Genomic DNA, 27,033 nt, shown 5'->3' with positions numbered 1-27,033 from the left:
CAGGGTCGTGTGATAAAGGGAGCGTACAAATTCCATGCGGTCATCACCACATTTGAGATGATTCTGACAGACTGTCCGGAGCTGCGCAGCGTCCCGTGGCGCTGTGTGGTCATCGACGAGGCTCACCGCCTCAAGAACAGGAACTGCAAACTGCTGGAGGGTCTCAAGATGATGGACATGGTGAGTTGACATGGAGAGATGTCTAGTTAACTTCCATTTCTCCTGTGTTTTTTTGGAAGACTTGCCATTGAACCTGTTGGAAAATAAGCAATAGTTATTGATAAAATGTTCATATTTTATGGACATCAATGGGACGTTTCCCCCTTTGTCCTCTCCTATCACAGGAGTAGTAAAAAACCATCTATAATGATGTACTGGAAGGACCTAAGTATAGTAAAAACCAAGTCCTCTCCCTCTGTAAAGGAGCACAAGGTGCTGCTGACCGGGACGCCCCTGCAGAACACGGTGGAGGAGCTCTTCAGTCTGCTCAACTTCCTGGAACCGGAACGCTTCCCCTCGGAGAACACCTTCATGCAGGAGTTTGGAGACCTCAAGACTGAGGAGCAGGTCCAGAAGCTGCAGGCCATCCTGAAGCCCATGATGCTGCGACGTCTCAAGGAGGACGTGGAGAAGAACCTGGCCCCCAAGGAGGAGACCATCATTGAGGTGTTTGACTTTGTGTGTGTGCTCCTCATGGTCAAATGATGTCATTTCTCTCCACTGAGTTTACCTAACTGATGTCATTTCTCTCCACTGAGTTTACCTAACTGATGTCATTTCTCTCCACTGAGTTTACCTAACTGATGTCATTTCTCTCCACTGAGTTTACCTAACTGATTTCGTTCCCATCTCCTGTTCTCAGGTGGAGCTGACCAACATCCAGAAGAAGTACTACCGGGCCATCCTGGAGAAGAACTTCTCCTTCCTGTCTAAAGGAGGACCGGGAGGAGGAGGTGGCGCATGGGGAGGCGGAGGTGCACAGGTCCCCAACCTGCTCAACACCATGATGGAGCTGAGGAAGTGCTGCAACCACCCCTACCTCATCAATGGTACGGAACACGCACACGAAAGGCGTCCGCATGCTTCCCATCCGGAACAGTTTATGCATATATTATGACAACAGTTTGTGACGTTTTGGTCTTCGGCAAAGGTTTTTTCAGCTGTTCATGCACGCTACATTTTTTCTCGAAGTCTACGTCCCTTCGTTGTTGATTGGTCTAAGATCTCCTCGACAAACAAGTTTAAATGAATGACAGTTTTCTTGAGTTATCTTAGATGAATTCGGTCGTTTATACTGGCTACGGCATCTCCAAGATGGACAAACAGTACTATTGCTGCTTTTTTTCTCTCACATTTTTCAAGCGAAGGTCTTCTAAGGGAGTATGTGAACACATTCGTTCAGGTTTAGCTAAGTGCCAACCGAAGCATGCGGAAGGCTTAACACACACTAACATAGTCCTCACTCAGTCTTTTGGCTTAAAGTGTTTATTTTGGATGCTCTGAGTGTTGATTTGTCTTGGGTGGGGCACAGGACGTGTCCTCTGTTAGTACTTGGGTTGGTTTGTGAACTTGCTGGGTTTAGTCTCACTGCTTTGAATGATTCTGATGCATGGCCGTTTGTTTTATGATGTTCTAGGTGCAGAGGAGAAGATCCTGGACGACTTCCGTGAGAACCACCATGCCGAGATGCCCCAATTCCACCTACAGGCCATGATCCAGGCAGCGGGCAAGCTGGTGCTGATCGACAAGCTGCTGCCCAAGCTGAAGGCCGGGGGACACAGGGTCCTCGTCTTCTCCCAGATGGTGCGCTGCCTGGACATCCTGGAGGACTACCTCATCCAGAAACGGTACAGATCTGATCTTTTACCCCTGAAGATTTGATTTGAAGTACCCCTTTTATGTTCTCTCACAGATTTTCTCTTCCATTCCACTCTTACCTAACCCGGGGGACTGAAACTGGGGCCCTGTGTGCCAAATTCATACTATATATAAATGTAATGTATTTTACTAGTCATCTGCGCGAGCACATCAATGACAAAGTCAGAAATGTGGGTTGTTTTTTCTGATTGTGTTGAATCTGTTGATAAAGCTGACTATGACTGTCTCCATCCGACCAGGTACCCGTATGAGCGTATCGACGGCCGTGTGAGGGGTAACCTCCGGCAGGCTGCGATCGACCGCTTCTCTCGTCCGGACTCTGACCGCTTTGTCTTCCTGCTGTGTACCCGGGCTGGAGGCCTGGGCATCAACCTGACCGCTGCCGACACCTGCATCATCTTTGACTCGGATTGGAACCCCCAGAATGACTTACAGGTGAGTGGGCTGGGCTTGCAAATAGAGCGTTACCACTTTGTTAAGTACTCAAGTTGAAGATGCAATTTATGGAATACTGTGGTCACTACTACACAGGTAAATACAGTGCTACTTCAGTAAACTTTGAAAGAAGACAGTCCTGTTAAGATACAGTCGAGACACATGTCAAAACGCAGTACACAGGTTCATAGAAACTCATAAAACAAGAAAAACAGGAAACAAACAATGTTATCACACCACTGGTACACCATTACATGACTTTGTTTGTTGTCAGTTGGTCTATGCTTTACTCAATCTAAGCAATTTTTATTTTTTTCATATCTCTCGCTCTCTTTTCCTCTCCCTCGCTCAGGCGCAAGCCAGATGCCACAGGATTGGCCAGAGCAAGGCAGTGAAGATCTACAGGCTGATCACCAGGAACTCCTATGAGAGGGAGATGTTTGACAAGGCCAGCCTCAAGCTGGGCCTCGACAAGGCTGTGCTGCAGTCCATGAGTGGCCGAGAAAACGCAGCCAACGGGGTAAGACACACAAACACACGCACAGTTAACACAGCTCTGACACAGTTAATTAGTAAGACCAGGCTTGGGGACATGTTAGTATTGTTTTTTGACGTTCTGTGTGCGCCCCTGTTGAATACATCTCTAAAACAGATTGCTCACCTGCCTTTGTGAAGAGAGGTTCTTCTCAACCATACTTAATTGTCTTAATAAAGGTTGATATTAATATTGTTGATATGCTGAGCTCAGTAGTCTAAACCTTCAAATGTGCTCCACCACCTCAGGTTCCACAGCTGTCTAAGAAGGAGGTGGAGGACCTCCTCCGTAAAGGAGCCTACGGAGCTCTGATGGACGAGGAGGACGAGGGCTCGAAGTTCTGCGAAGAGGACATTGACCAGATCCTCCTGAGACGAACCCAGACCATCACCATTGAGTCCGAGGGCAAGGGGTCCACCTTCGCCAAGGTAGCTTCAATACGCTGTCTCCCATGTGTTCTTAGCACCCTTTTTGTAGCGTGTTCCTTCATTTTAGTGGTCAGTAACATAGGAATTGAATTACTAGAACAGATTTCCCATTCAAGTCAATGGGTCTAGGTGTACTGATGGCTCATTCTAGTAATTCTATTTCTATGCTCATTACCAGTAGAGAGCCAGGCTCTTTCAGAATCGTGCAGTGTCAGTGGGAGCTTGTTCCAGTGACCAACCCAGCTGCACTTATTTGAGATCAAAAGCGTAGTTGGAAAAGAAAGGCGGAGAAAATGCATTCAGGAGATTCACCGTTGGGACCATTTCTTCTTTTACCTTTCTCCCCAGGCGAGTTTTGTGGCTGCTGGGAACAGGACGGACATTTCCCTGGAGGACCCGGACTTCTGGCAGAAGTGGGCCAAGAAGGCAGAGCTCGACATGGAAGCCATCAATGGACGGGTGAGCTTTGTGGGAAATGTAGCGTAACAGGGATGACCTAAGGGGCAAAGACTTGGCTTGGTCAGTATTTGTCTCCCAAGGAATGCAAAAAAAAAAAAATGCTGAGGGTTGAACTGTAACCGGTAGTGTTATCACGATACCAGCATTTTGACTTTGATACCAATACCAGGTTTAATATCACGATATTAGATACCATCAAGATACTCTATTCCAAAATGATACCAAGGCAAAAACAAGAAGGCTAATTAGCCAAAGTCACAGTGGCACTTGATCCAGACAGATAAACTTAGCTACTGCTCTGTTTAATCTTTGGGTATCTTTTGAGTTCAATATCATTACATTTGAATTTTTTTACGTCAATGTTTTTCAGAGACATCCATGTATGCATTAATAAATCAATTATATACTCAGCAAAAAAAGAAACCTCCCTTTTCAGGACCCTGTCTTTCAAAGATAATTCTTAAAAATCCAAATAACTTCACAGATCTTCATTGTAAAGGGTTTAATCACTGTTTCACACGCTTGTTCAATGAACCATAAACAATTAATGAACATGCACCTGTGGAACGGTCGTTTAGACACTAACAGCTTACAGACGGTAGGCAATTAAGGTCACAGTTATGAAAACTTAGGACACTAAAGAGGCCTTTCTACTGAATCTGAAAAACACCAAAAGAAAGATGCCCAGGGTCCCTGCTCATCTGACTGAATGTGCCTTAGGCATGCTGCAAGGAGGCATGAGGACTGCAGATGTGGCCAGGGCAATAAATTGCAATGTGTGTACTGTGAGAGACCTGTCGTGTCTTTGCTATGCCGGATTAAGTGATATGACTTGCTATTCTATAAAATCATTTCTCTGTAATTAATTTTACCTGATTGAACTAATCATGTAAATGTAATTAACTAGAAAGTCGGGGCACCACAACATTTTTTATAGAGCTGTTATCTTCCGAATAAACTCTTAAACACCTGATAATCTTTTACATCAATAGCGGTCAATTCTTAATCGTCACCTTATTCAGTCTCATCTGAAGTTGTAGAATTCTTTGGTTATCTTCACGAACCCTGGCTAACAAGTTGAATCAGCAATGCAAAATTTGGTTTCATTATTTATTTACTAAATACCTAAACAATCACACAGAATTACACATACACAGGATGGGTCATACATTGATTACTAATTATGTCATAAAAGAAAACGTCCCTAGCGGACGGAAAAGATATGACGGCTGGTTACACAAAGAAAGGGGGTTGGGTTTTGAATGAAAGTGCGGGAAGACTGAGGAAAAAAGGAATTTGGTCTCTGATCGGACCTTGCTATCGTAAATACAGAATCTTATGCATTCTAAATAACCGCCCATTTGGAAAAGGAAAATGCAAGAAATATTTACTCTGAGCGGTGCTTCAATAGGTTGGTTGTAGATGGAAGGCCGTGTGGCCCAACAGAGATCTCCCTTGTCCTTTGAAGAATATGTCTTGTGGTAGAACGGATATGTTGTCGTACCGTCGTGTGTTTGGTAGAAGAGATACTTTGCTGCTGCTGCTCACTCAATGGCTAGGAGGTATCACTACTTTAGTGAATAAGAGTTCAAAGTTCATACCAAGTTGCCATACTTTATGCCCACGCTGAAGTTGGCTTAGTTCTGTAGTTTGATATTAGCCCTTTTAACGTATGGACCGTCGTCCTCGGGAACACACATGTTAATTTCGTTAACAGGGGCTTATGTAGTGGGGAGTGAAGGGCGTGTTTCATAGTTTACAACCAATGTCTGTTCACTTGGGCGGGGCCACGGAGTGAACAGAATTTAACTTATGGAAACAATTCTCTCATTTAGAAGCTAAAATTACATTTAATCTTTTCACAAATAGTTTAATATTTAACCTCTCTAGGGTAGGTGAGACGGTAGCGTCCCACCTCTTCAACAGCCAGTGAAACTGCAGGGCGCCAAATTCAAAACAAGAGAAATCCCATAATTAAAATTCCTCAAACATACATGTATTTTACACCATTTTAAAGATACACTTGTTGTAAATCCAGCCACAGTGTCCGATTTTCAAAAAGGCTTTACGACAAAAGCAAACCAAACGATTATGTTAGGTGAGTGACTCTTCACAGAATAACACAGCCATTTTTCCAGCCAAAGAGAGGATTCACAAAAAGCAGAAATATAGATCAAATCAATCACTAACCTTTGATGATCTTCATCAGATGACACTCATAGGACTTCATGTTACACAATACATGTATGTTTTGTTCGGTAAAGTTCATATTTATATCCAAAAATCTGAGTTTACATTGGCGCCTTACGTTCAGAAGTTCCAAAACATCCTTTGATATTGCAGAGAGCCACAACAATTTACAGGAATAGTCATAATAAACATTGCTAAAAGATACAATTGTTATGCATGGAATTTTAGATGCACTTCTCCTTAATGCAACCGCTGTGTTAGATTTCAAAAAAGCTTTACGGAAAAAGCAAACCAGGCAATAATCTGAGTCGGCGCTCAGAGCCCAATCAAGACCCAAATATATCCACTATATTATGCAGTCAATAGAAGTCAGAAGTAACATTTATAAGTCTTCACTTACCTTTGCTGATCTTCGTCGGAATGCACTCCCAGGACTCCCACTTCCACAATACATTTTTGTTTTGTTTGGTAATGTACATCATTTTTGTCCAAATAGTTACTTTTGTTAGCACGTTTGGTAAACAAATCCAAAGTCACGAAGCGCGTTCACTAAAAGCAGACAATGTCAAAAAGTTCCATAACAGTCAGTAGAAACATGTCAAACCATGTATTGAATCAATCTTTAGGATGTTTTTAACATAATTCTTCAATAATGTTCCAACCGGAGAATTCCTTTGTCTTCAGAAAAGCAAATGGAACGGGAGCAAACTCTCATGTGAACGCGCATGGTCAGCTGCTGGCAAACCTCTGACTCATTCCCGTCTCATTCGCTCCCACTTCACAGTAGAGGCATCAGACAAAGTTCTAAAGACTGTTGACATCTAATGGAAGCCTTAGGAAGTGCAACATTACCAATATCCCACTATCTTCAATAGGAGCTGAGTTGAAAACCCACCAATCTCAGATTTCCCACTTCCTGGTTGGATTTTTTCTCAGGTTTTTGCCTGCCATATGAGTTCTGTTATACTCACAGACATCATTCAAACAGTTTTAGAAACTTCAGAGTGTTTTCTATCCTAATAATATGCATATTCTAGCTTTCATGGTTTTGTAACAGGCCGTTTACTCTGGGCATGCTTTTCATCCGGACGTGAAAATACTGCCCCCTACCCCAAGGAAGTTAAACATTTAAATTGTACAACAATTCCATGTGAATCTGTTAACTAGAATGTGTAGGCTTTCCAAGATACAGTTTGTCGTCCTATCATCAGTAAGAATGTCTCAGATGACAACTGATCTGACATCATATTCTTTAAGTACCAACGGACACTTTCAACTGGTTGGACTACCAAAATATGGTTCTGTTCACCACCCTTTTGATGTTACCCGACTCTCTGTTAACAAAGGGCTTTCCAAGAGTCACTCTGTAGACTAGTGAGAGAGGAAAGGGGGGAAAGGTATTTATGGGGGTCATAAACCTCACCAACAGGCCAAAGTCATGACACGCCTAAGACAGCGCTACAGGGAGACAGGACGGACAGCTGAATGTCCTCGCAGTGGCAAATCACATGTAACAACACCTGCACAGGATCGGTACATCCGAACATCACACCTGTGGGACAGGTACAGGATGGCAACAACTGCCGGAGTTACACCAGGAACCCACAAATACCTCCATCAGTGCTCAGACTGTCCGCAAATAGGCTGAGAAAGGCTGGACAGTGGGCTTGTAGGCCTGTTGTAAGGCAGGTCCTCACCAGACATCACCGGCAACAACGTCGCCTATGGGCACGAACCCACCGTCGCTGGACCAGACAGTACTGGCAAAAAGTGCTCTTCACTGACGAGTTGCAGTTTTGTCTCACCAGGGGTGATGGTCGGATTCGCGTTTATCATCGAAGGAATGAACGTTACACCGAGGCCTGTACTCTGGAGCGGGATCGATTTGGAGGTGGAGGGTCCGTCATGGTCTGGGGCAGTGTGTCACAGCATCATCGGACTAAGCTTGTTGTCATTGCAGGCAATCTCAACGCTGTGCGTTACAGGGAAGACATCCTCCTCCCTCATGTGGTACCCTTCCTGCAGGCTCATCCTGATATGACCCTCCAGCATGACAATACCACCAGCCATACTGCTCGTTCTGTGCGTGATTTCCTGCAAGACAGGAATGTCAGTGTTCTCCCATGGCCAGCGAAGAGCCCGGATCTCAATCCCATTGAGCATGTCTGGGTCTTGTTGGATCGGAGGGTGAGAGCTAGCCCCCCCCCCCCCCCCACAGAAATGTCCGGGAACTTGCAGGTGCCTTGGTGGAAGTGTGGGGTAACATCTCACAGCAAGAACTGGCAAATCTGGTGCAGTCCATGAGCAGATGCACAGCATAACTTAATGCAGCTGGTGGCCACACCAGATACTGACTGTTACTTTTGATTTTGACACCCCCCCCCCTTTGTTCAGGGACACATTATTCCATTTGTTAGTCACAAGTTTGCTGATAATAAACGCAGTTGACAGTGAGAGGACGTTTCTTTTTTTGCTGAGTTTACAATCAATTAGAATTTTGTTTTTACCAATATAACTACAACCACATAATGGTGGTAATTTATTTTAATGGTAAATCTTGATTGATAAACTGGGTAAATCAAGATGTAGCCGATGCAAGGGTTTCCATTAGCCGGTAATAGCCGGCTTTTGTCTGATGATAAAATAAATCAATAGAAAAGCCGATAAATAATATTCATCCAATGCAACAAAAAAACATCTAACTTAAATAGATTTTTGTATTAATCTAATTAGATTTCCGCACGGACATCAACTTTAGGGGGTTAACTGCCTTGCTAATGGGCAGAACGGCAGATTATTTCACCTTGTCGGCTCGGGATTTGAAACCAGCAACCTTTCGGTTACTGGCCCAGCGCTCTTAACCAGCATTTCCCCTCCCTGTAGACGCCACATTACAATATCGGAGGTCAGTGGTATTCTCTCCCTCATACGCAAATCTAAAGCGTTAATTAATTTGTCTTATTACCCCAGGCTAGCCATGTGTGGAGCCCCAGTCATAACTGGGCTACGGCGAGCTAATTTAAAATGGTGGCCGTGGGAATCTCTTTATATTCTTTAATTACCCTGCGTTCCCCTCTTCAGTGGACCCAGAGGCATTAAGCAGCTTATGCTGCCTCCGGAGGGGAACAGAGACATCACTTAGTCAGTCTAAAGCAAGTCCTTTTCTCTCCTCTCCTCTACCCTACGCCGCTCCCTCTCCTGAAGGGCCCTGGAGTATAGCACTTAATCCAGCCGCATAAACAGACACGTCAGCTGTTTTTTTTATAGCTATATTGAGCATAGCAGGGAAACTATGCTAATGAGGTCAATAATAAAAAAATAAAAACATGCTACCCTTTTTTTAGCATTTTAACACTTGGGAGATGGAGGAGAGGAAAGTGTGATTGGGGTTTTTTGACACATTTTTTTTCTCCAAGAACACCCTTGTGATTGACACTCCGAGGGTGCGGAAGCAGACACGCCACTACAGCTCGATGAAGGAGGACGAATTGGCCGAGTTCTCCGAGCTGGAAAGTGACGGCGAGAACGAGAAGCCCTTGACCAAACCCAGGCGGCCCCAGGACCGAGCTCACGGGTACCCCCGCAGCGAGTGCTTCAGGGTGGAGAAGAACCTGCTGGTTTATGGGTGAGTGGACATCTCTAACATGTTTGTTAGTCTTTCAGAAAGGTTGACTGTTCTCTAAACCCTGGCCCTTTTGGAAGGGTAACTCTAGATACTAGGGGCGTGCCGAGAAGTCGGACAAAACGGCTATCGTAAAGGATATGAGCAATTTTCCTGATATTATCAAGATTCTTTTTGTTTTTGTAATTGTCTGTGATCTAAAACTTTTATTTATGGGTGCCAACTTACATATTTCAATCAAGTGCGAAGTGCTACGTAGTCTAAACTCAACTGGCTAGTTTGTCTGTTTGTAAATAGAAGGGCGGGCTGTACGCTGATCCTGCTGCTTTGATTGGAGCTGTATTTCTGTGTTCACTCGCTTGTTTAAAAATTTCACCCAATCACTTCTCTTTCGGTTTGATCATTTAGATTGCTGCTGCCTCCTGCTAGCCTAATACTATGATAGCAAGCTATCAATGTGCATAATATCTAGCAAGCTATCATTGTGCATAATATCTAACTAGCGGGGAGAGGGTAGGGAAAAGATGAACCGCTGATGCACATTCTGATCATCACTAGTATCATCCAATCCGACTGTCAATTTACGGATACGATTAAGAGTATGGGCAGGTTGGCACACCTCTACTACATACCCCTCGTAGACCTGAGTGAATTTAGTAGGTTTTTAATGATTTGGTTAACTATCCATTTTGCAGTCTTGACAGACTAGGCGATCGACTTGATTTTGCCATAGTGGTAAATTTGGTATGGAGACGTGCCCATTCCAATATCTACCGCTAGACTCCTGAGACTGCAGGGGATGTAAGAAATATGTCAGACACTGCCACAAGCCTACCAGAGGGATATTACCATATCTACATCTTTTCGCTCAGGAAGTTTACCTGAGAGATGTCATATCCTGTCTGGTTTATCGGCTGCCAGGTCCTTGAAGTAGTCCCGTGTGGTCCCGTGTGGCTCAGTTGGTAGAGCATGGCGCTTGCAACGCCAGGGTTGTGGGTTCATTCCCCACGGGGGTACCAGGATGAATATGTATGAACTTTCCAATTTGTAAGTCGCTCTGGATAAGAGCGTCAGCTAAATGACTTAAATGTAAATGTAAGTATGATGAGGTTGAGGATGTGTGCTTGCCTCAGTGGCTAAACACATGCTGCAGTGGTCTGGGGGGAAATAATGGTCACAGAGTGCTAATGCTTGTCCACTCACATGTAGGGTCATTTAACATACACAGCAATCTGAGGCTCCGACACACATGGGACCATTAAACATGCCTGCGTACTTGCACACACACGAGCCCAGATCCATCTTGCATGCACTCCTAATATGACCCAACACCCGCACAGTGAACCAATCACAAACACACGCACAGTGACCCGATACACACATGCACAGTGACCCGATACACACATGCACAGTGACCCGACACACACATGCACAGTGACCCGACACACACACCCACACTATTAGTCACCGTGCCCGACTGCCTTCTACAGTGACAGATTACGGCTGGCTGCACGCACCAACCACGTCTGACCAGCGGTGGGGTTGTTTATAGAAATTATAGAGCCATCACATCTGAGGACTCTTCCCCTCAACTGACGCTGCTGCCGTTGATTCCCTCTCTCTATCCCCCTCACTAACCCAGGCCTAGTCTCCATCGACCCACAAACACACACAAAGTCAAATTGATTGTACTCGAATTTAGGTGTTGGTGGGTTGCATGCCAACTAGGGTTATCTCACCGTTGTGTAAAAGCATTTAGGGAGAGACGAGTCTTCGGTCGGTTGTCACTTGTTGGTGTTCTACTCTGGGTCTCCCACAGTAGGGAGATGTGATGTCAGTTAGTTGAGTGTGCAGTCATGAACGAACTGTGTCACGGAATCAGATCGCGGTGTGACATTGGACCGTGTTTGAAGTTCAGAGAGTCAGACATAACACAGCCCCATCCACACCTACCCCCCCCCCCCTCTCTTCATTTACTGTAGTGGATGGGGAGGGATGTAACAATATGAAACCTCCCAGCCCGAGACTGTAAATGTCAATCATCGGGATAAATGATAATACTCCAGACAGACTAAATTCCCCTCTCTCTCTCCTCCCTGCTAGGTGGGGTCGCTGGGGAGACATCCTGTCCCGCGGGCGTTTCAAGCGGCCCCTGCAGGAGCAAGACGTGGAGACCATCTGCCGCGCCCTGCTGGCCTACTGCCTGCTGCACTACCGTGGCGACGAGAACATCAAGCGCTTCATCTGGGACCTCATCACGCCCTCTGAGGACGGACAGAGCCGCACACTCACCAACCACTCCGGTATGTATCCCTACACACTCCTACCGCAGCACAACCATAGCTTAGCTACAACATAACAAACACACACTTTCCACTCAGTAACACCCTGATGAACTGCTCCCAATAACCACTTGTAGGAGTAGAGTGAATAAACATCCATTGAATTCCATAGGATTTTTCACAGTCCCACCACTTAAGTCCCTCCCTCACTCAAGCCCACCTCCCCACGACTCCTGACCTGACCTTACGCTAACATTGTGGCGGTCTGGTTCCAACTGGTTCCGATTCTGAACTTCCTTGACTTGTCCTTGACCTTAATCCTCATTGGTTTCACTCAGAAGCCAACGCTTAAAAACATGGACCCCAATTGGCCCAATTAGTTGCTATTGTTTTCAATTATAGTTTGCAAATAGCCATTTCAAATTGTTTAAATAAATAATCAAGTCTTTGCTGATACTAGACTTGTCCAACCCAGGTCTCTTGTTTAAAGAGATGACTTGTCTGCCCATTGTTATACTCCCCCCTCTCCTGTAGGTCTGTCTACTCCAGTACCGCGGGGTCGTAAGGGGAAGAAGGGGAAACCAGCCCCGCCTGCCCCTCCCCAGCTTCCCAGGGCAGAGTGGCTGGCCAGCTGTAACCCTGACCTGCTACTGCAGGAGGACAGCTACAAGAGACACCTCAAACACCACTGTAACAAGTAAGTCACAACTGACCTTTAACCCCAAATCCTGACCTCTAACCCCAACAATGTCGTTCAAGCGCCACAAGAACAAGTGAGCCTTTTGTCAGCCCTTTGACCTCGAACCTCAAACCAAACACAAAACGCACAAGTTTCCACACATGGATAGGCCAACACAGTTGGTGGTTTCATTTAGAAACACAGTCCCCAGTAATCCTATTTCCCATGAGCTGCTAGTGACAGACACCAACACACTTTTCACTTCAGTCTTTTGTTTAGTTCTAGGCAGTGTCCTATTTACTCCTCCTCCTCCTTTCTTGGTCACAACTTTTCTCCTCTCCGCTCTTCTTCTTTCTACTCTGCTGTTGTTGGGGAGATTTTGCGACGGCCAGGTTTTTGGGGCCGAGGCTGGCGCCAGGCCAGGTGCCAGGCAGACCTGTTGGATGCGGGTGAAAGGCGGCACACACAGGGGTGATTATGTGGTGCCATCTGTCAGGCGCGGGGGCTGGTGCGCAGCGTGGCTAATCAGGCCTGGCAGCATGATGGATGGGCAGGGGTTCGTGCCAAAGAGCCACTACTGTTGCTCTACCCAGCTACTGCTGCTGGCAAACGTGCACGAACCAGAGTTAAACACTCACTCTTTCCTTTTTTTCACCCTCCCCCTACGTATCATTTTCTTTCTCCCTCCAATCTCTCTCTATATATATCCCCCCCTTTCCTCTTTCTCTTTCCTCTCTCTCTCCTCCCCCTCTTTCCCCTCTCTCTCCCTCCCACAGAGTTCTACTGAGGGTCCGTATGCTCTACTATCTGCGACAGGAAGTCATCGGTGACCACGCCGACAGGATCCTAAAGGGAACAGACTCAAGGTTGGCATCCATGCTCCTCCATCTCTTCATCTCTCCCTCCAACACACCCGAGCCCATGCCTGCTTGATCTTCCCTCTCTCCCTCTTCCATCCCCTCGTTCCGCCTCTCACCCAGATGTGCATGCATGTATAATGCAGAAACGTGTGCTCTGTATTGATGGCATCTGAGGCTCTTCGCTGAATACTACGCTGAATAAAATGCTGTTATTGTTTGTGCATGCATATGTGTGCCAGTTAGTGTGTAATCGCGCATATACACTATATATACAAAAGTATGTGGACACCCCTTCAAATTGTTTCAGCCACACCCATTGCTGACACGTGTATAAAATTGAGCACACAGCCATGAGATCTCCATAGACAAACATTGGCATTAGAATACTGAAGAGCATAGTGACTTTCAACGTGGCACTGTCATAGGATGCCACCTTTCCAATTATTCTGGCCTGCTAGAGCTGCCCCGGGTCAACTGTAAGTGTTGTTATTGTGAAGTTGAAACGTCTAGGAGGAGCAACAACAGCTCAGATGTGAAGTTGGTAGGCCACAGAAGCTCACAGAACGGGACCGCTGAGGGCTGAAGCGTGCAGCGCGTGAAAATATACTTTCCTCGGTTGCAACACTCACTACCGAGTTCCAAACTGCCTCTGGAAGCAACGTCAGCACAAGAACTGTTCATCAGGAGTTTCATGAAATGGTTTTCCATGGCTGAGCAAACACACACAAGCCTAAGATCACCATGACAACGCCAAGCGTCGGCTGGAGTGTTGTAAAGCGCGCCGCCATTGGACTATGGAGCAGTGGAAACACGTTCTCTGAAGTGATTCACCATCTGGCTTCACCATCTGGCAGTCCGACAGACGAATCTGGGTTTGGTGGATGCCAGTAGAATGCTACCTGCCTGAATGCATAGTGCCAACTTTAAAGTTTGTTGGAGCAGGAATAATGGTCTGGAGCTGTTTTTCATGGTTTGGGCCCCTTAGTTCCAATGAAGGGAAATCTTAATTCTACAGCATACAATGACATTCTAGACGATTCTGTGCTTCCAACTTTGTGGCAACAGTTTGGGGAAGGCCCTTTCTTGTTTCAGCATGACAATGCCCTGGTGCACAAAGCGAGGTCCATACAGAAATGGTTTGTCGAGATCGTGTGGAAGAACTTGACTGGCCGGCACAGAGCCCTGACCTCAACCCATCAAACATCTTTGGGATGAATTGCAACGCTGACTGCGAGCCAGGCCTAATCGCCCAACATCAGTGCCCAACCTCACTAATGCTCTTGTGGCTGAATGGAAGCAAGTCCCTGCAGAAATATTCCAACATCTAGTGGAAAGCCTTCCCAGAAGAGTGGAGGCTGTTATAGCAGCAAAGGGGGGGACCAACTCCATATTAATGCCCATGATTTTGGAATGAGATGTTCAACGAGCAGGTGTCCACATACCTTTGGTCATGTAGTGTGTATGTGCCAGCTAGTTAGTGACTAAGAGTGTGTGTGTGCGTCTGTGTACGCCTATAAATGTGCCAGTTGATGAAGGTGTGTGTGTGTGCATGTGCCAGCCAGCATGTCTGTATTGCGGGCATCAGGACAGTAGTCTGGTGGTGGGGACAGTAGTCTGGTAGTGGTGATTGTGGTGGGGACAGTCTGGTAGTGGTGATTGTGGTGGGGACAGTCTGGTAGTGGTGATTGTGGTGGGGACAGTCTGGTAGTGGTGATTGTGGTGGGGACAGTCTGGTAGTGGTGATTGTGGTGGGGACAGTCTGGTAGTGGTGATGGTGGTGGGGACAGTAGTCTGGTAGGGGTGATTGTGGTGGGGACAGTAGTCTGGTAGGGGTGATTGTGGTGGGGACAGTAGTCTGGTAGGGGTGATTGTGGTGGGGACAGTCTGGTAGTGGTGATTGTGGTGGGGACAGTCTGGTAGTGGTGATTGTGGTGGGGACAGTCTGGTAGTGGTGATTGTGGTGGGGACAGTCTGGTAGTGGTGATGGTGGTGGGGACAGTAGTCTGGTAGGGGTGATGGTGGTGGGGACAGTCTGGTAGTGGTGATTGTGGTGGGGACAGTCTGGTAGGGGTGATGGTGGTGGGGACAGTAGTCTGGTAGTGGTGATGATGGTGGGGACAGTAGTCTGGTAGGGGTGATGGTGTTGTGGACAGTAGTCTGGTAGGGGTGATGGTGTTGTGGACAGTAGTCTGGTAGTGGTGATGGTGGTGGGGACAGTAGTCTGGTAGGGGTGATGGTGGTGAGGACAGTAGTCTGGTAGTGGTGATGGTGGTGGGGACAGTAGTCTGGTAGGGGTGATGGTGTTGGGGACAGTAGTCTGGTAGTGGTGATGGTGGTGGGGACAGTAGTCTGGTAGGGGTGGTGGTGTTGGGGAGAGTAGTCTGGTAGGGGTGATGGTGTTGTGGACAGTAGTCTGGTAGGGGTGGTGGTGTTGTGGACAGTAGTCTGGTAGGGGTGATGGTGTTGGGGACAGTAGTCTGGTAGTGGTGATGGTGGTGGGGACAGTAGTCTGGTAGGGGTGGTGGTGTTGGGGAGAGTAGTCTGGTAGGGGTGATGGTGTTGTGGACAGTAGTCTGGTAGGGGTGGTGGTGTTGTGGACAGTAGTCTGGTAGGGGTGGTGGTGTTGTGGACAGTAGTCTGGTAGGGGTGGTGGTGTTGGGGACAGTAGTCTGGTAGGGGTGGTGGTGTTGTGGACAGTAGTCTGGTAGGGGTGATGGTGTTGGGGACAGTAGTCTGGTAGGGGTGGTGGTGTTGGGGACAGTAGTCTGGTGGGGGTGATGGTGTTGGGGACAGTAGTCTGGTGGGGGTGATGGTGTTGTGGACAGTAGTCTGGTGGGGGTGATGGTGTTGTGGACAGTAGTCTGGTGGGGGTGATGGTGTTGTGGACAGTAGTCTGGTAGGGGTGGTGGTGTTGTGGACAGTAGTCTGGTAGGGGTGGTGGTGTTGGGGAGAGTAGTCTGGTAGGGGTGGTGGTGTTGTGGACATTAGTCTGGTAGGGGTGGTGGTGTTGTGGACATTAGTCTGGTAGGGGTGGTGGTGTTGGGGACAGTAGTCTGGTAGGGGTGATGGTGTTGTGGACAGTAGTCTGGTTGGGGTGATGGTGTTGTGGACAGTAGTCTGGTTGGGGTGATGGTGTTGTGGACAGTAGTCTGGTAGGGGTGGTGGTGTTGGGGACAGTAGTCTGGTAGGGGTGATGGTGTTGTGGACAGTAGTCTGGTTGGGGTGGTGGTGTTGGGGACAGTAGTCTGGTAGGGGTGATGGTGTTGGGGACAGTAGTCTGGTAGGGGTGATGGTGTTGTGGACAGTAGTCTGGTAGGGGTGATGGTGTTGTGGACTGTAGTCTGGTAGGGGTGGTGGTGTTGGGGAGAGTAGTCTGGTAGGGGTGGTGGTGTTGGGGACAGTAGTCTGGTAGGGGTGGTGGTGTTGTGGACAGTAGTCTGGTAGGGGTGATGGTGTTGTGGACAGTAGTCTGGTTGGGGTGGTGGTGTTGGGGACAGTAGTCTGGTAGGGGTGGTGGTGTTGGGGACAGTAGTCTGGTGGGGGTGATGGTGTTGGGGACAGTAGTCTGGTGGGGGTGATGGTGTTGTGGACAGTAGTCTGGTGGGGGTGATGGTGTTGTGGACAGTAGTCTGGTGGGGGTGATGGTGTTGTGGACAGTAGTCTGGTAGGGGTGGTGGTGTTGTGGACAGTAGTCTGGTAGGGGTGGTGGTGTTGTGGACAGTAGTCTGGTAGGGGTGGTGGTGTTGTGGACAGTAGTCTGGTAGGGGTGGTGGTGTTGGGGACAGTAGTCTGGTAGGGGTGGTGGTGTTGGGGAGAGTAGTCTGGTAGGGGTGGTGGTGTTGTGGACATTAGTCTGGTAGGGGTGGTGGTGTTGTGGACATTAGTCTGGTAGGGGTGGTGGTGTTGGGGACAGTAGTCTGGTTGGGGTGATGGTGTTGTGGACAGTAGTCTGGTTGGGGTGATGGTGTTGTGGACAGTAGTCTGGTAGGGGTGGTGGTGTTGGGGACAGTAGTCTGGTAGGGGTGGTGGTGTTGGGGACAGTAGTCTGGTAGGGGTGGTGGTGTTGGGGACAGTAGTCTGGTAGGGGTGATGGTGGTGGGGACAGTAGTCTGGTAGGGGTGATGGTGGTGAGGACAGTAGTCTGGTAGTGGTGATGGTGGTGGGGACAGTAGTCTGGTAGGGGTGATGGTGTTGGGGACAGTAGTCTGGTAGTTGTGATGGTGGTGGGGACAGTAGTCTGGTAGGGGTGATGGTGTTGTGGACAGTAGTCTGGTTGGGGTGGTGGTGTTGGGGACAGTAGTCTGGTAGGGGTGATGGTGTTGTGGACAGTAGTCTGGTAGGGGTGATGGTGTTGTGGACTGTAGTCTGGTAGGGGTGGTGGTGTTGGGGACAGTAGTCTGGTAGGGGTGGTGGTGTTGGGGACAGTAGTCTGGTAGGGGTGGTGGTGTTGTGGACAGTAGTCTGGTAGGGGTGATGGTGTTGTGGACAGTAGTCTGGTTGGGGTGGTGGTGTTGGGGACAGTAGTCTGGTAGGGGTGGTGGTGTTGGGGACAGTAGTCTGGTGGGGGTGATGGTGTTGGGGACAGTAGTCTGGTGGGGGTGATGGTGTTGGGGACAGTAGTCTGGTTGGGGTGATGGTGTTGTGGACAGTAGTCTGGTGGGGGTGATGGTGTTGTGGACAGTAGTCTGGTAGGGGTGGTGGTGTTGTGGACAGTAGTCTGGTAGGGGTGGTGGTGTTGTGGACAGTAGTCTGGTAGGGGTGGTGGTGTTGTGGACAGTAGTCTGGTAGGGGTGGTGGTGTTGGGGACAGTAGTCTGGTAGGGGTGGTGGTGTTGGGGAGAGTAGTCTGGTAGGGGTGGTGGTGTTGTGGACATTAGTCTGGTAGGGGTGGTGGTGTTGTGGACATTAGTCTGGTAGGGGTGGTGGTGTTGGGGACAGTAGTCTGGTTGGGGTGATGGTGTTGTGGACAGTAGTCTGGTTGGGGTGATGGTGTTGTGGACAGTAGTCTGGTAGGGGTGGTGGTGTTGGGTACAGTAGTCTGGTAGGGGTGGTGGTGTTGGGGACAGTAGTCTGATAGGGGTGGTGGTGTTGGGGACAGTAGTCTGGTAGGGGTGATGGTGGTGGGGACAGTAGTCTGGTAGGGGTGATGGTGGTGGGGACAGTAGTCTGGTAGGGGTGATGGTGTTGGGGACAGTAGTCTGGTAGTGGTGATGGTGGTGGGGACAGTAGTCTGGTAGGGGTGGTGGTGTTGGGGAGAGTAGTCTGGTAGGGGTGGTGGTGTTGTGGACATTAGTCTGGTAGGGGTGGTGGTGTTGTGGACATTAGTCTGGTAGGGGTGGTGGTGTTGGGGACAGTAGTCTGGTAGGGGTGATGGTGTTGTGGACAGTAGTCTGGTTGGGGTGATGGTGTTGTGGACAGTAGTCTGGTTGGGGTGATGGTGTTGTGGACAGTAGTCTGGTTGGGGTGATGGTGTTGTGGACATTAGTCTGGTAGGGGTGGTGGTTTTGGGGACAGTAGTCTGGTAGGGGTGATGGTGTTGTGGACAGTAGTCTGGTTGGGGTGATGGTGTTGTGGACAGTAGTCTGGTTGGGGTGGTGGTGTTGGGGACAGTAGTCTGGTAGGGGTGATGGTGTTGTGGACAGTAGTCTGGTAGGGGTGATGGTGTTGTGGACAGTAGTCTGGTTGGGGTGGTGGTGTTGGGGACAGTAGTCTGGTAGGGGTGGTGGTGTTGGGGACAGTAGTCTGGTAGGGGTGGTGGTGTTGGGGACAGTAGTCTGGTGGGGGTGATGGTGTTGGGGACAGTAGTCTGGTGGGGGTGATGGTGTTGTGGACAGTAGTCTGGTGGGGGTGATGGTGTTGTGGACAGTAGTCTGGTAGGGGTGGTGGTGTTGTGGACAGTAGTCTGGTAGGGGTGGTGGTGTTGTGGACAGTAGTCTGGTAGGGGTGGTGGTGTTGTGGACAGTAGTCTGGTAGGGGTGATGGTGTTGGGGACAGTAGTCTGGTAGGGGTGGTGGTGTTGTGGACAGTAGTCTGGTAGGGGTGGTGGTGTTGTGGACAGTAGTCTGGTAGGGGTGGTGGTGTTGTGGACAGTAGTCTGGTAGGGGTGATGGTGTTGTGGACAGTAGTCTGGTAGGGGTGATGGTGTTGTGGACAGTAGTCTGGTAGGGGTGATGGTGTTGGGGACAGTAGTCTGGTAGGGGTGGTGGTGTTGTGGACAGTAGTCTGGTAGGGGTGGTGGTGTTGTGGACAGTAGTCTGGTAGGGGTGGTGGTGTTGGGGACAGTAGTCTGGTAGGGGTGGTGGTGTTGGGGAGAGTAGTCTGGTAGGGGTGGTGGTGTTGTGGACATTAGTCTGGTAGGGGTGGTGGTGTTGTGGACATTAGTCTGGTAGGGGTGGTGGTGTTGGGGACAGTAGTCTGGTAGGGGTGATGGTGTTGTGGACAGTAGTCTGGTTGGGGTGATGGTGTTGTGGACAGTAGTCTGGTTGGGGTGATGGTGTTGTGGACAGTAGTCTGGTAGGGGTGGTGGTGTTGGGGAGAGTAGTCTGGTAGGGGTGGTGGTGTTGGGGACAGTAGTCTGGTAGGGGTGGTGGTGTTGTGGACAGTAGTCTGGTAGGGGTGATGGTGTTGTGGACAGTAGTCTGGTAGGGGTGATGGTGTTGTGGACAGTAGTCTGGTAGGGGTGATGGTGTTGGGGACAGTAGTCTGGTAGGGGTGGTGGTGTTGTGGACAGTAGTCTGGTAGGGGTGATGGTGTTGGGGACAGTAGTCTGGTAGGGGTGATGGTGTTGTGGACAGTAGTCTGGTAGGGGTGATGGTGTTGTGGACAGTAGTCTGGTAGGGGTGATGGTGTTGTGGACAGTAGTCTGGTAGGGGTGATGGTGTTGGGGACAGTAGTCTGGTAGGGGTGGTGGTGTTGTGGACAGTAGTCTGGTAGGGGTGATGGTGTTGTGGACAGTAGTCTGGTAGGGGTGGTGGTGTTGGGGACAGTAGTCTGGTAGGGGTGGTGGTGTTGTGGACAGTAGTCTGGTAGGGGTGGTGGTGTTGTGGACAGTAGTCTGGTAGGGGTGATGGTGTTGGGGACAGTAGTCTGGTAGGGGTGGTGGTGTTGTGGACAGTAGTCTGGTAGGGGTGGTGGTGTTGGGGACAGTAGTCTGGTAGGGGTGATGGTGTTGTGGACAGTAGTCTGGTAGGGGTGATGGTGTTGTGGACAGTAGTCTGGTAGGGGTGATGGTGTTGGGGACAGTAGTCTGGTAGGGGTGGTGGTGTTGTGGACAGTAGTCTGGTAGGGGTGGTGGTGTTGTGGACAGTAGTCTGGTAGGGGTGATGGTGTTGTGGACAGTAGTGTGGTAGGGGTGATGGTGTTGTGGACAGTAGTCTGGTAGGGGTGATGGTGTTGTGGACAGTAGTCTGGTAGGGGTGATGGTGGTGAGGACAGTAGTCTGGTAGGGGTGGTGGTGGTGTTGGGGACAGTAGTCTGGTAGGGGTGGTGGTGGTGTTGGGGACAGTAGTCTGGTAGGGGTGGTGGTGTTGTGGACAGTAGTCTGGTAGGGGTGGTGGTGTTGTGGACAGTAGTCTGGTAGGGGTGGTGGTGTTGTGGACAGTAGTCTGGTAGGGGTGGTGGTGTTGGGGACAGTAGTCTGGTAGGGGTGGTGGTGTTGTGGACAGTAGTCTGGTAGGGGTGGTGGTGTTGGGGACAGTAGTCTGGTAGGGGTGGTGGTGTTGGGGACAGTAGTCTGGTAGGGGTGATGGTGTTGGGGACAGTAGTCTGGTAGGGGTGGTGGTGTTGGGGAGAGTAGTCTGGTAGGGGTGATGGTGTTGGGGACAGTAGTCTGGTAGGGGTGGTGGTGTTGTGGACAGTAGTCTGGTAGGGGTGATGGTGGTGAGGACAGTAGTCTGGTAGTGGTGATGGTGGTGGGGACAGTAGTCTGGTAGTGGTGATGGTGGTGGGGACAGTAGTCTGGTAGGGGTGGTGGTGGTGTTGGGGACAGTAGTCTGGTAGGGGTGGTGGTGGTGTTGGGGACAGTAGTCTGGTAGGGGTGGTGGTGGTGTTGGGGACAGTAGTCTGGTAGGGGTGATGGTGTTGTGGACAGTAGTCTGGTAGGGGTGGTGGTGTTGGGGACAGTAGTCTGGTAGGGGTGGTGGTGTTGTGGACAGTAGTCTGGTAGGGGTGATGGTGTTGGGGACAGTAGTCTGGTAGGGGTGGTGGTGTTGGGGACAGTAGTCTGGTAGGGGTGGTGGTGTTGGGGACAGTAGTCTGGTGGGGGTGATGGTGTTGGGGACAGTAGTCTGGTGGGGGTGATGGTGTTGTGGACAGTAGTCTGGTGGGGGTGATGGTGTTGTGGACAGTAGTCTGGTGGGGGTGATGGTGTTGTGGACAGTAGTCTGGTAGGGGTGGTGGTGTTGTGGACAGTAGTCTGGTAGGGGTGGTGGTGTTGTGGACAGTAGTCTGGTAGGGGTGGTGGTGTTGTGGACAGTAGTCTGGTAGGGGTGGTGGTGTTGGGGACAGTAGTCTGGTAGGGGTGGTGGTGTTGTGGACAGTAGTCTGGTAGGGGTGGTGGTGTTGGGGACAGTAGTCTGGTAGGGGTGGTGGTGTTGTGGACAGTAGTCTGGTAGTGGTGATGGTGTTGGGGACAGTAGTCTGGTAGGGGTGGTGGTGTTGGGGAGAGTAGTCTGGTAGGGGTGATGGTGTTGGGGACAGTAGTCTGGTAGGGGTGGTGGTGTTGTGGACAGTAGTCTGGTAGGGGTGATGGTGGTGAGGACAGTAGTCTGGTAGGGGTGATGGTGGTGAGGACAGTAGTCTGGTAGTGGTGATGGTGGTGGGGACAGTAGTCTGGTAGTGGTGATGGTGGTGGGGACAGTAGTCTGGTAGGGGTGGTGGTGGTGTTGGGGACAGTAGTCTGGTAGGAGTGGTGGTGGTGTTGGGGACAGTAGTCTGGTAGGGGTGGTGGTGGTGTTGGGGACAGTAGTCTGGTAGGGGTGGTGGTGGTGTTGGGGACAGTAGTCTGGTAGGGGTGGTGGTGTTGGGGACAGTAGTCTGGTAGGGGTGGTGGTGTTGTGGACAGTAGTCTGGTAGGGGTGATGGTGTTGGGGACAGTAGTCTGGTAGGGGTGGTGGTGTTGGGGACAGTAGTCTGGTGGGGGTGATGGTGTTGGGGACAGTAGTCTGGTGGGGGTGATGGTGTTGTGGACAGTAGTCTGGTAGGGGTGGTGGTGTTGTGGACAGTAGTCTGGTAGGGGTGGTGGTGTTGTGGACAGTAGTCTGGTAGGGGTGGTGGTGTTGTGGACAGTAGTCTGGTAGGGGTGGTGGTGTTGGGGACAGTAGTCTGGTAGGGGTGGTGGTGTTGGGGAGAGTAGTCTGGTAGGGGTGGTGGTGTTGTGGACATTAGTCTGGTAGGGGTGGTGGTGTTGTGGACATTAGTCTGGTAGGGGTGGTGGTGTTGGGGACAGTAGTCTGGTAGGGGTGGTGGTGTTGTGGACAGTAGTCTGGTTGGGGTGATGGTGTTGTGGACAGTAGTCTGGTTGGGGTGATGGTGTTGTGGACAGTAGTCTGGTAGGGGTGGTGGTGTTGGGGACAGTAGTCTGGTAGGGGTGGTGGTGTTGGGGACAGTAGTCTGGTAGGGGTGGTGGTGTTGGGGACAGTAGTCTGGTAGGGGTGATGGTGTTGTGGACAGTAGTCTGGTTGGGGTGGTGGTGTTGGGGACAGTAGTCTGGTAGGGGTGATGGTGTTGTGGACAGTAGTCTGGTAGGGGTGATGGTGTTGTGGACAGTAGTCTGGTAGGGGTGGTGGTGTTGGGGAGAGTAGTCTGGTAGGGGTGGTGGTGTTGGGGACAGTAGTCTGGTAGGGGTGGTGGTGTTGTGGACAGTAGTCTGGTAGGGGTGATGGTGTTGTGGACAGTAGTCTGGTAGGGGTGATGGTGTTGTGGACAGTAGTCTGGTAGGGGTGATGGTGTTGGGGACAGTAGTCTGGTAGGGGTGGTGGTGTTGGGGACAGTAGTCTGGTAGGGGTGGTGGTGTTGTGGACAGTAGTCTGGTAGGGGTGATGGTGTTGTGGACAGTAGTCTGGTAGGGGTGATGGTGTTGGGGACAGTAGTCTGGTAGGGGTGGTGGTGTTGTGGACAGTAGTCTGGTAGGGGTGGTGGTGTTGTGGACAGTAGTCTGGTAGGGGTGATGGTGTTGTGGACAGTAGTCTGGTAGGGGTGGTGGTGTTGTGGACAGTAGTCTGGTAGGGGTGATGGTGTTGTGGACAGTAGTCTGGTAGGGGTGATGGTGTTGTGGACAGTAGTCTGGTAGGGGTGATGGTGTTGGGGACAGTAGTCTGGTAGGGGTGGTGGTGTTGGGGACAGTAGTCTGGTAGGGGTGGTGGTGTTGTGGACAGTAGTCTGGTAGGGGTGATGGTGTTGTGGACAGTAGTCTGGTAGGGGTGATGGTGTTGGGGACAGTAGTCTGGTAGGGGTGGTGGTGTTGTGGACAGTAGTCTGGTAGGGGTGGTGGTGTTGTGGACAGTAGTCTGGTAGGGGTGATGGTGTTGTGGACAGTAGTCTGGTAGGGGTGATGGTGTTGTGGACAGTAGTCTGGTAGGGGTGATGGTGTTGGGGACAGTAGTCTGGTAGGGGTGGTGGTGTTGTGGACAGTAGTCTGGTAGGGGTGATGGTGTTGTGGACAGTAGTCTGGTAGGGGTGGTGGTGTTGTGGACAGTAGTCTGGTAGGGGTGATGGTGTTGGGGACAGTAGTCTGGTAGGGGTGGTGGTGTTGTGGACAGTAGTCTGGTAGGGGTGGTGGTGTTGTGGACAGTAGTCTGGTAGGGGTGATGGTGTTGTGGACAGTAGTCTGGTAGGGGTGATGGTGTTGTGGACAGTAGTCTGGTAGGGGTGATGGTGTTGGGGACAGTAGTCTGGTAGGGGTGGTGGTGTTGTGGACAGTAGTCTGGTAGGGGTGATGGTGTTGTGGACAGTAGTCTGGTAGGGGTGGTGGTGTTGTGGACAGTAGTCTGGTAGGGGTGATGGTGTTGTGGACAGTAGTCTGGTAGGGGTGATGGTGTTGTGGACAGTAGTCTGGTAGGGGTGATGGTGTTGTGGACAGTAGTCTGGTAGGGGTGGTGGTGTTGTGGACAGTAGTCTGGTAGGGGTGGTGGTGTTGTGGACAGTAGTCTGGTAGGGGTGATGGTGTTGTGGACAGTAGTCTGGTAGGGGTGATGGTGTTGTGGACAGTAGTCTGGTAGGGGTGATGGTGTTGTGGACAGTAGTCTGGTAGGGGTGATGGTGTTGGGGACAGTAGTCTGGTAGGGGTGGTGGTGTTGTGGACAGTAGTCTGGTAGGGGTGATGGTGGTGAGGACAGTAGTCTGGTAGGGGTGATGGTGGTGAGGACAGTAGTCTGGTAGGGGTGATGGTGGTGGGGACAGTAGTCTGGTAGGGGTGGTGGTGGTGTTGGGGACAGTAGTCTGGTAGGGGTGGTGGTGGTGTTGGGGACAGTAGTCTGGTAGGGGTGGTGGTGGTGTTGGGGACAGTAGTCTGGTAGGGGTGATGGTGTTGTGGACAGTAGTCTGGTAGGGGTGATGGTGTTGTGGACAGTAGTCTGGTAGGGGTGGTGGTGTTGGGGACAGTAGTCTGGTAGGGGTGGTGGTGTTGTGGACAGTAGTCTGGTAGGGGTGATGGTGGTGTTGGGGACAGTAGTCTGGTAGGGGTGATGGTGTTGTGGACAGTAGTCTGGTAGGGGTGGTGGTGTTGTGGACAGTAGTCTGGTAGGGGTGGTGGTGTTGTGGACAGTAGTCTGGTAGGGGTGGTGGTGTTGTGGACAGTAGTCTGGTAGGGGTGGTGGTGTTGGGGACAGTAGTCTGGTAGGGGTGGTGGTGTTGTGGACAGTAGTCTGGTAGGGGTGGTGGTGTTGGGGACAGTAGTCTGGTAGGGGTGGTGGTGTTGTGGACAGTAGTCTGGTAGGGGTGATGGTGTTGGGGACAGTAGTCTGGTAGGGGTGGTGGTGTTGGGGACAGTAGTCTGGTGGGGGTGATGGTGTTGGGGACAGTAGTCTGGTGGGGGTGATGGTGTTGTGGACAGTAGTCTGGTGGGGGTGATGGTGTTGTGGACAGTAGTCTGGTGGGGGTGATGGTGTTGTGGACAGTAGTCTGGTGGGGGTGATGGTGTTGTGGACAGTAGTCTGGTAGGGGTGGTGGTGTTGTGGACAGTAGTCTGGTAGGGGTGGTGGTGTTGTGGACAGTAGTCTGGTAGGGGTGGTGGTGTTGTGGACAGTAGTCTGGTAGGGGTGGTGGTGTTGTGGACAGTAGTCTGGTAGGGGTGGTGGTGTTGGGGACAGTAGTCTGGTAGGGGTGGTGGTGTTGGGGAGAGTAGTCTGGTAGGGGTGGTGGTGTTGTGGACATTAGTCTGGTAGGGGTGGTGGTGTTGTGGACATTAGTCTGGTAGGGGTGGTGGTGTTGGGGACAGTAGTCTGGTAGGGGTGGTGGTGTTGTGGACAGTAGTCTGGTTGGGGTGATGGTGTTGTGGACAGTAGTCTGGTTGGGGTGATGGTGTTGTGGACAGTAGTCTGGTAGGGGTGGTGGTGTTGGGGACAGTAGTCTGGTAGGGGTGGTGGTGTTGGGGACAGTAGTCTGGTAGGGGTGGTGGTGTTGGGGACAGTAGTCTGGTAGGGGTGATGGTGTTGTGGACAGTAGTCTGGTTGGGGTGGTGGTGTTGGGGACAGTAGTCTGGTAGGGGTGGTGGTGGTGTTGGGGACAGTAGTCTGGTAGGGGTGATGGTGTTGTGGACAGTAGTCTGGTAGGGGTGATGGTGTTGTGGACAGTAGTCTGGTAGGGGTGGTGGTGTTGGGGACAGTAGTCTGGTAGGGGTGATGGTGTTGTGGACAGTAGTCTGGTAGGGGTGATGGTGTTGGGGACAGTAGTCTGGTAGGGGTGGTGGTGTTGTGGACAGTAGTCTGGTAGGGGTGATGGTGTTGTGGACAGTAGTCTGGTAGGGGTGATGGTGTTGTGGACAGTAGTCTGGTAGGGGTGATGGTGTTGTGGACAGTAGTCTGGTAGGGGTGATGGTGTTGGGGACAGTAGTCTGGTAGGGGTGGTGGTGTTGTGGACAGTAGTCTGGTAGGGGTGATGGTGGTGAGGACAGTAGTCTGGTAGGGGTGATGGTGGTGAGGACAGTAGTCTGGTAGGGGTGATGGTGGTGGGGACAGTAGTCTGGTAGGGGTGGTGGTGGTGTTGGGGACAGTAGTCTGGTAGGGGTGGTGGTGGTGTTGGGGACAGTAGTCTGGTAGGGGTGGTGGTGGTGTTGGGGACAGTAGTCTGGTAGGGGTGATGGTGTTGTGGACAGTAGTCTGGTAGGGGTGATGGTGTTGTGGACAGTAGTCTGGTAGGGGTGGTGGTGTTGGGGACAGTAGTCTGGTAGGGGTGGTGGTGTTGTGGACAGTAGTCTGGTAGGGGTGATGGTGGTGTTGGGGACAGTAGTCTGGTAGGGGTGATGGTGTTGTGGACAGTAGTCTGGTAGGGGTGGTGGTGTTGTGGACAGTAGTCTGGTAGGGGTGGTGGTGTTGTGGACAGTAGTCTGGTAGGGGTGGTGGTGTTGTGGACAGTAGTCTGGTAGGGGTGGTGGTGTTGTGGACAGTAGTCTGGTAGGGGTGGTGGTGTTGGGGACAGTAGTCTGGTAGGGGTGGTGGTGTTGTGGACAGTA

At 50.5% G+C, this 27,033-nt stretch overlaps 1 protein-coding gene across 1 annotated transcript in view; it reads left to right on the top strand.

Annotated features, from left to right (window-relative positions):
- Window positions 1-27,033, top strand: part of LOC139560170 (chromodomain-helicase-DNA-binding protein 7-like) — a 152,326-nt gene that overhangs the window by 82,381 nt on the left and 42,912 nt on the right. The window contains exons 13-24 of the mRNA XM_071376718.1: window positions 4-180; window positions 424-666; window positions 863-1,049; window positions 1,637-1,847; window positions 2,118-2,313; window positions 2,666-2,833; window positions 3,097-3,276; window positions 3,625-3,735; window positions 9,342-9,550; window positions 11,651-11,850; window positions 12,364-12,526; window positions 13,285-13,374. Coding sequence (XP_071232819.1) covers window positions 4-180; window positions 424-666; window positions 863-1,049; window positions 1,637-1,847; window positions 2,118-2,313; window positions 2,666-2,833; window positions 3,097-3,276; window positions 3,625-3,735; window positions 9,342-9,550; window positions 11,651-11,850; window positions 12,364-12,526; window positions 13,285-13,374 — 2,135 coding nt within the window. The remainder of the gene's footprint in view (window positions 1-3; window positions 181-423; window positions 667-862; window positions 1,050-1,636; window positions 1,848-2,117; window positions 2,314-2,665; window positions 2,834-3,096; window positions 3,277-3,624; window positions 3,736-9,341; window positions 9,551-11,650; window positions 11,851-12,363; window positions 12,527-13,284; window positions 13,375-27,033) is intronic.

The sequence above is a fragment of the Salvelinus alpinus genome, chromosome 30 (assembly GCF_045679555.1).
Source record: "Salvelinus alpinus chromosome 30, SLU_Salpinus.1, whole genome shotgun sequence".
Lineage (NCBI taxonomy): Eukaryota > Metazoa > Chordata > Actinopteri > Salmoniformes > Salmonidae > Salvelinus > Salvelinus alpinus.
The sequence above is the reverse complement of the archived record's forward strand: the minus strand, read 5'-3'. Positions and strand labels throughout refer to the sequence as shown.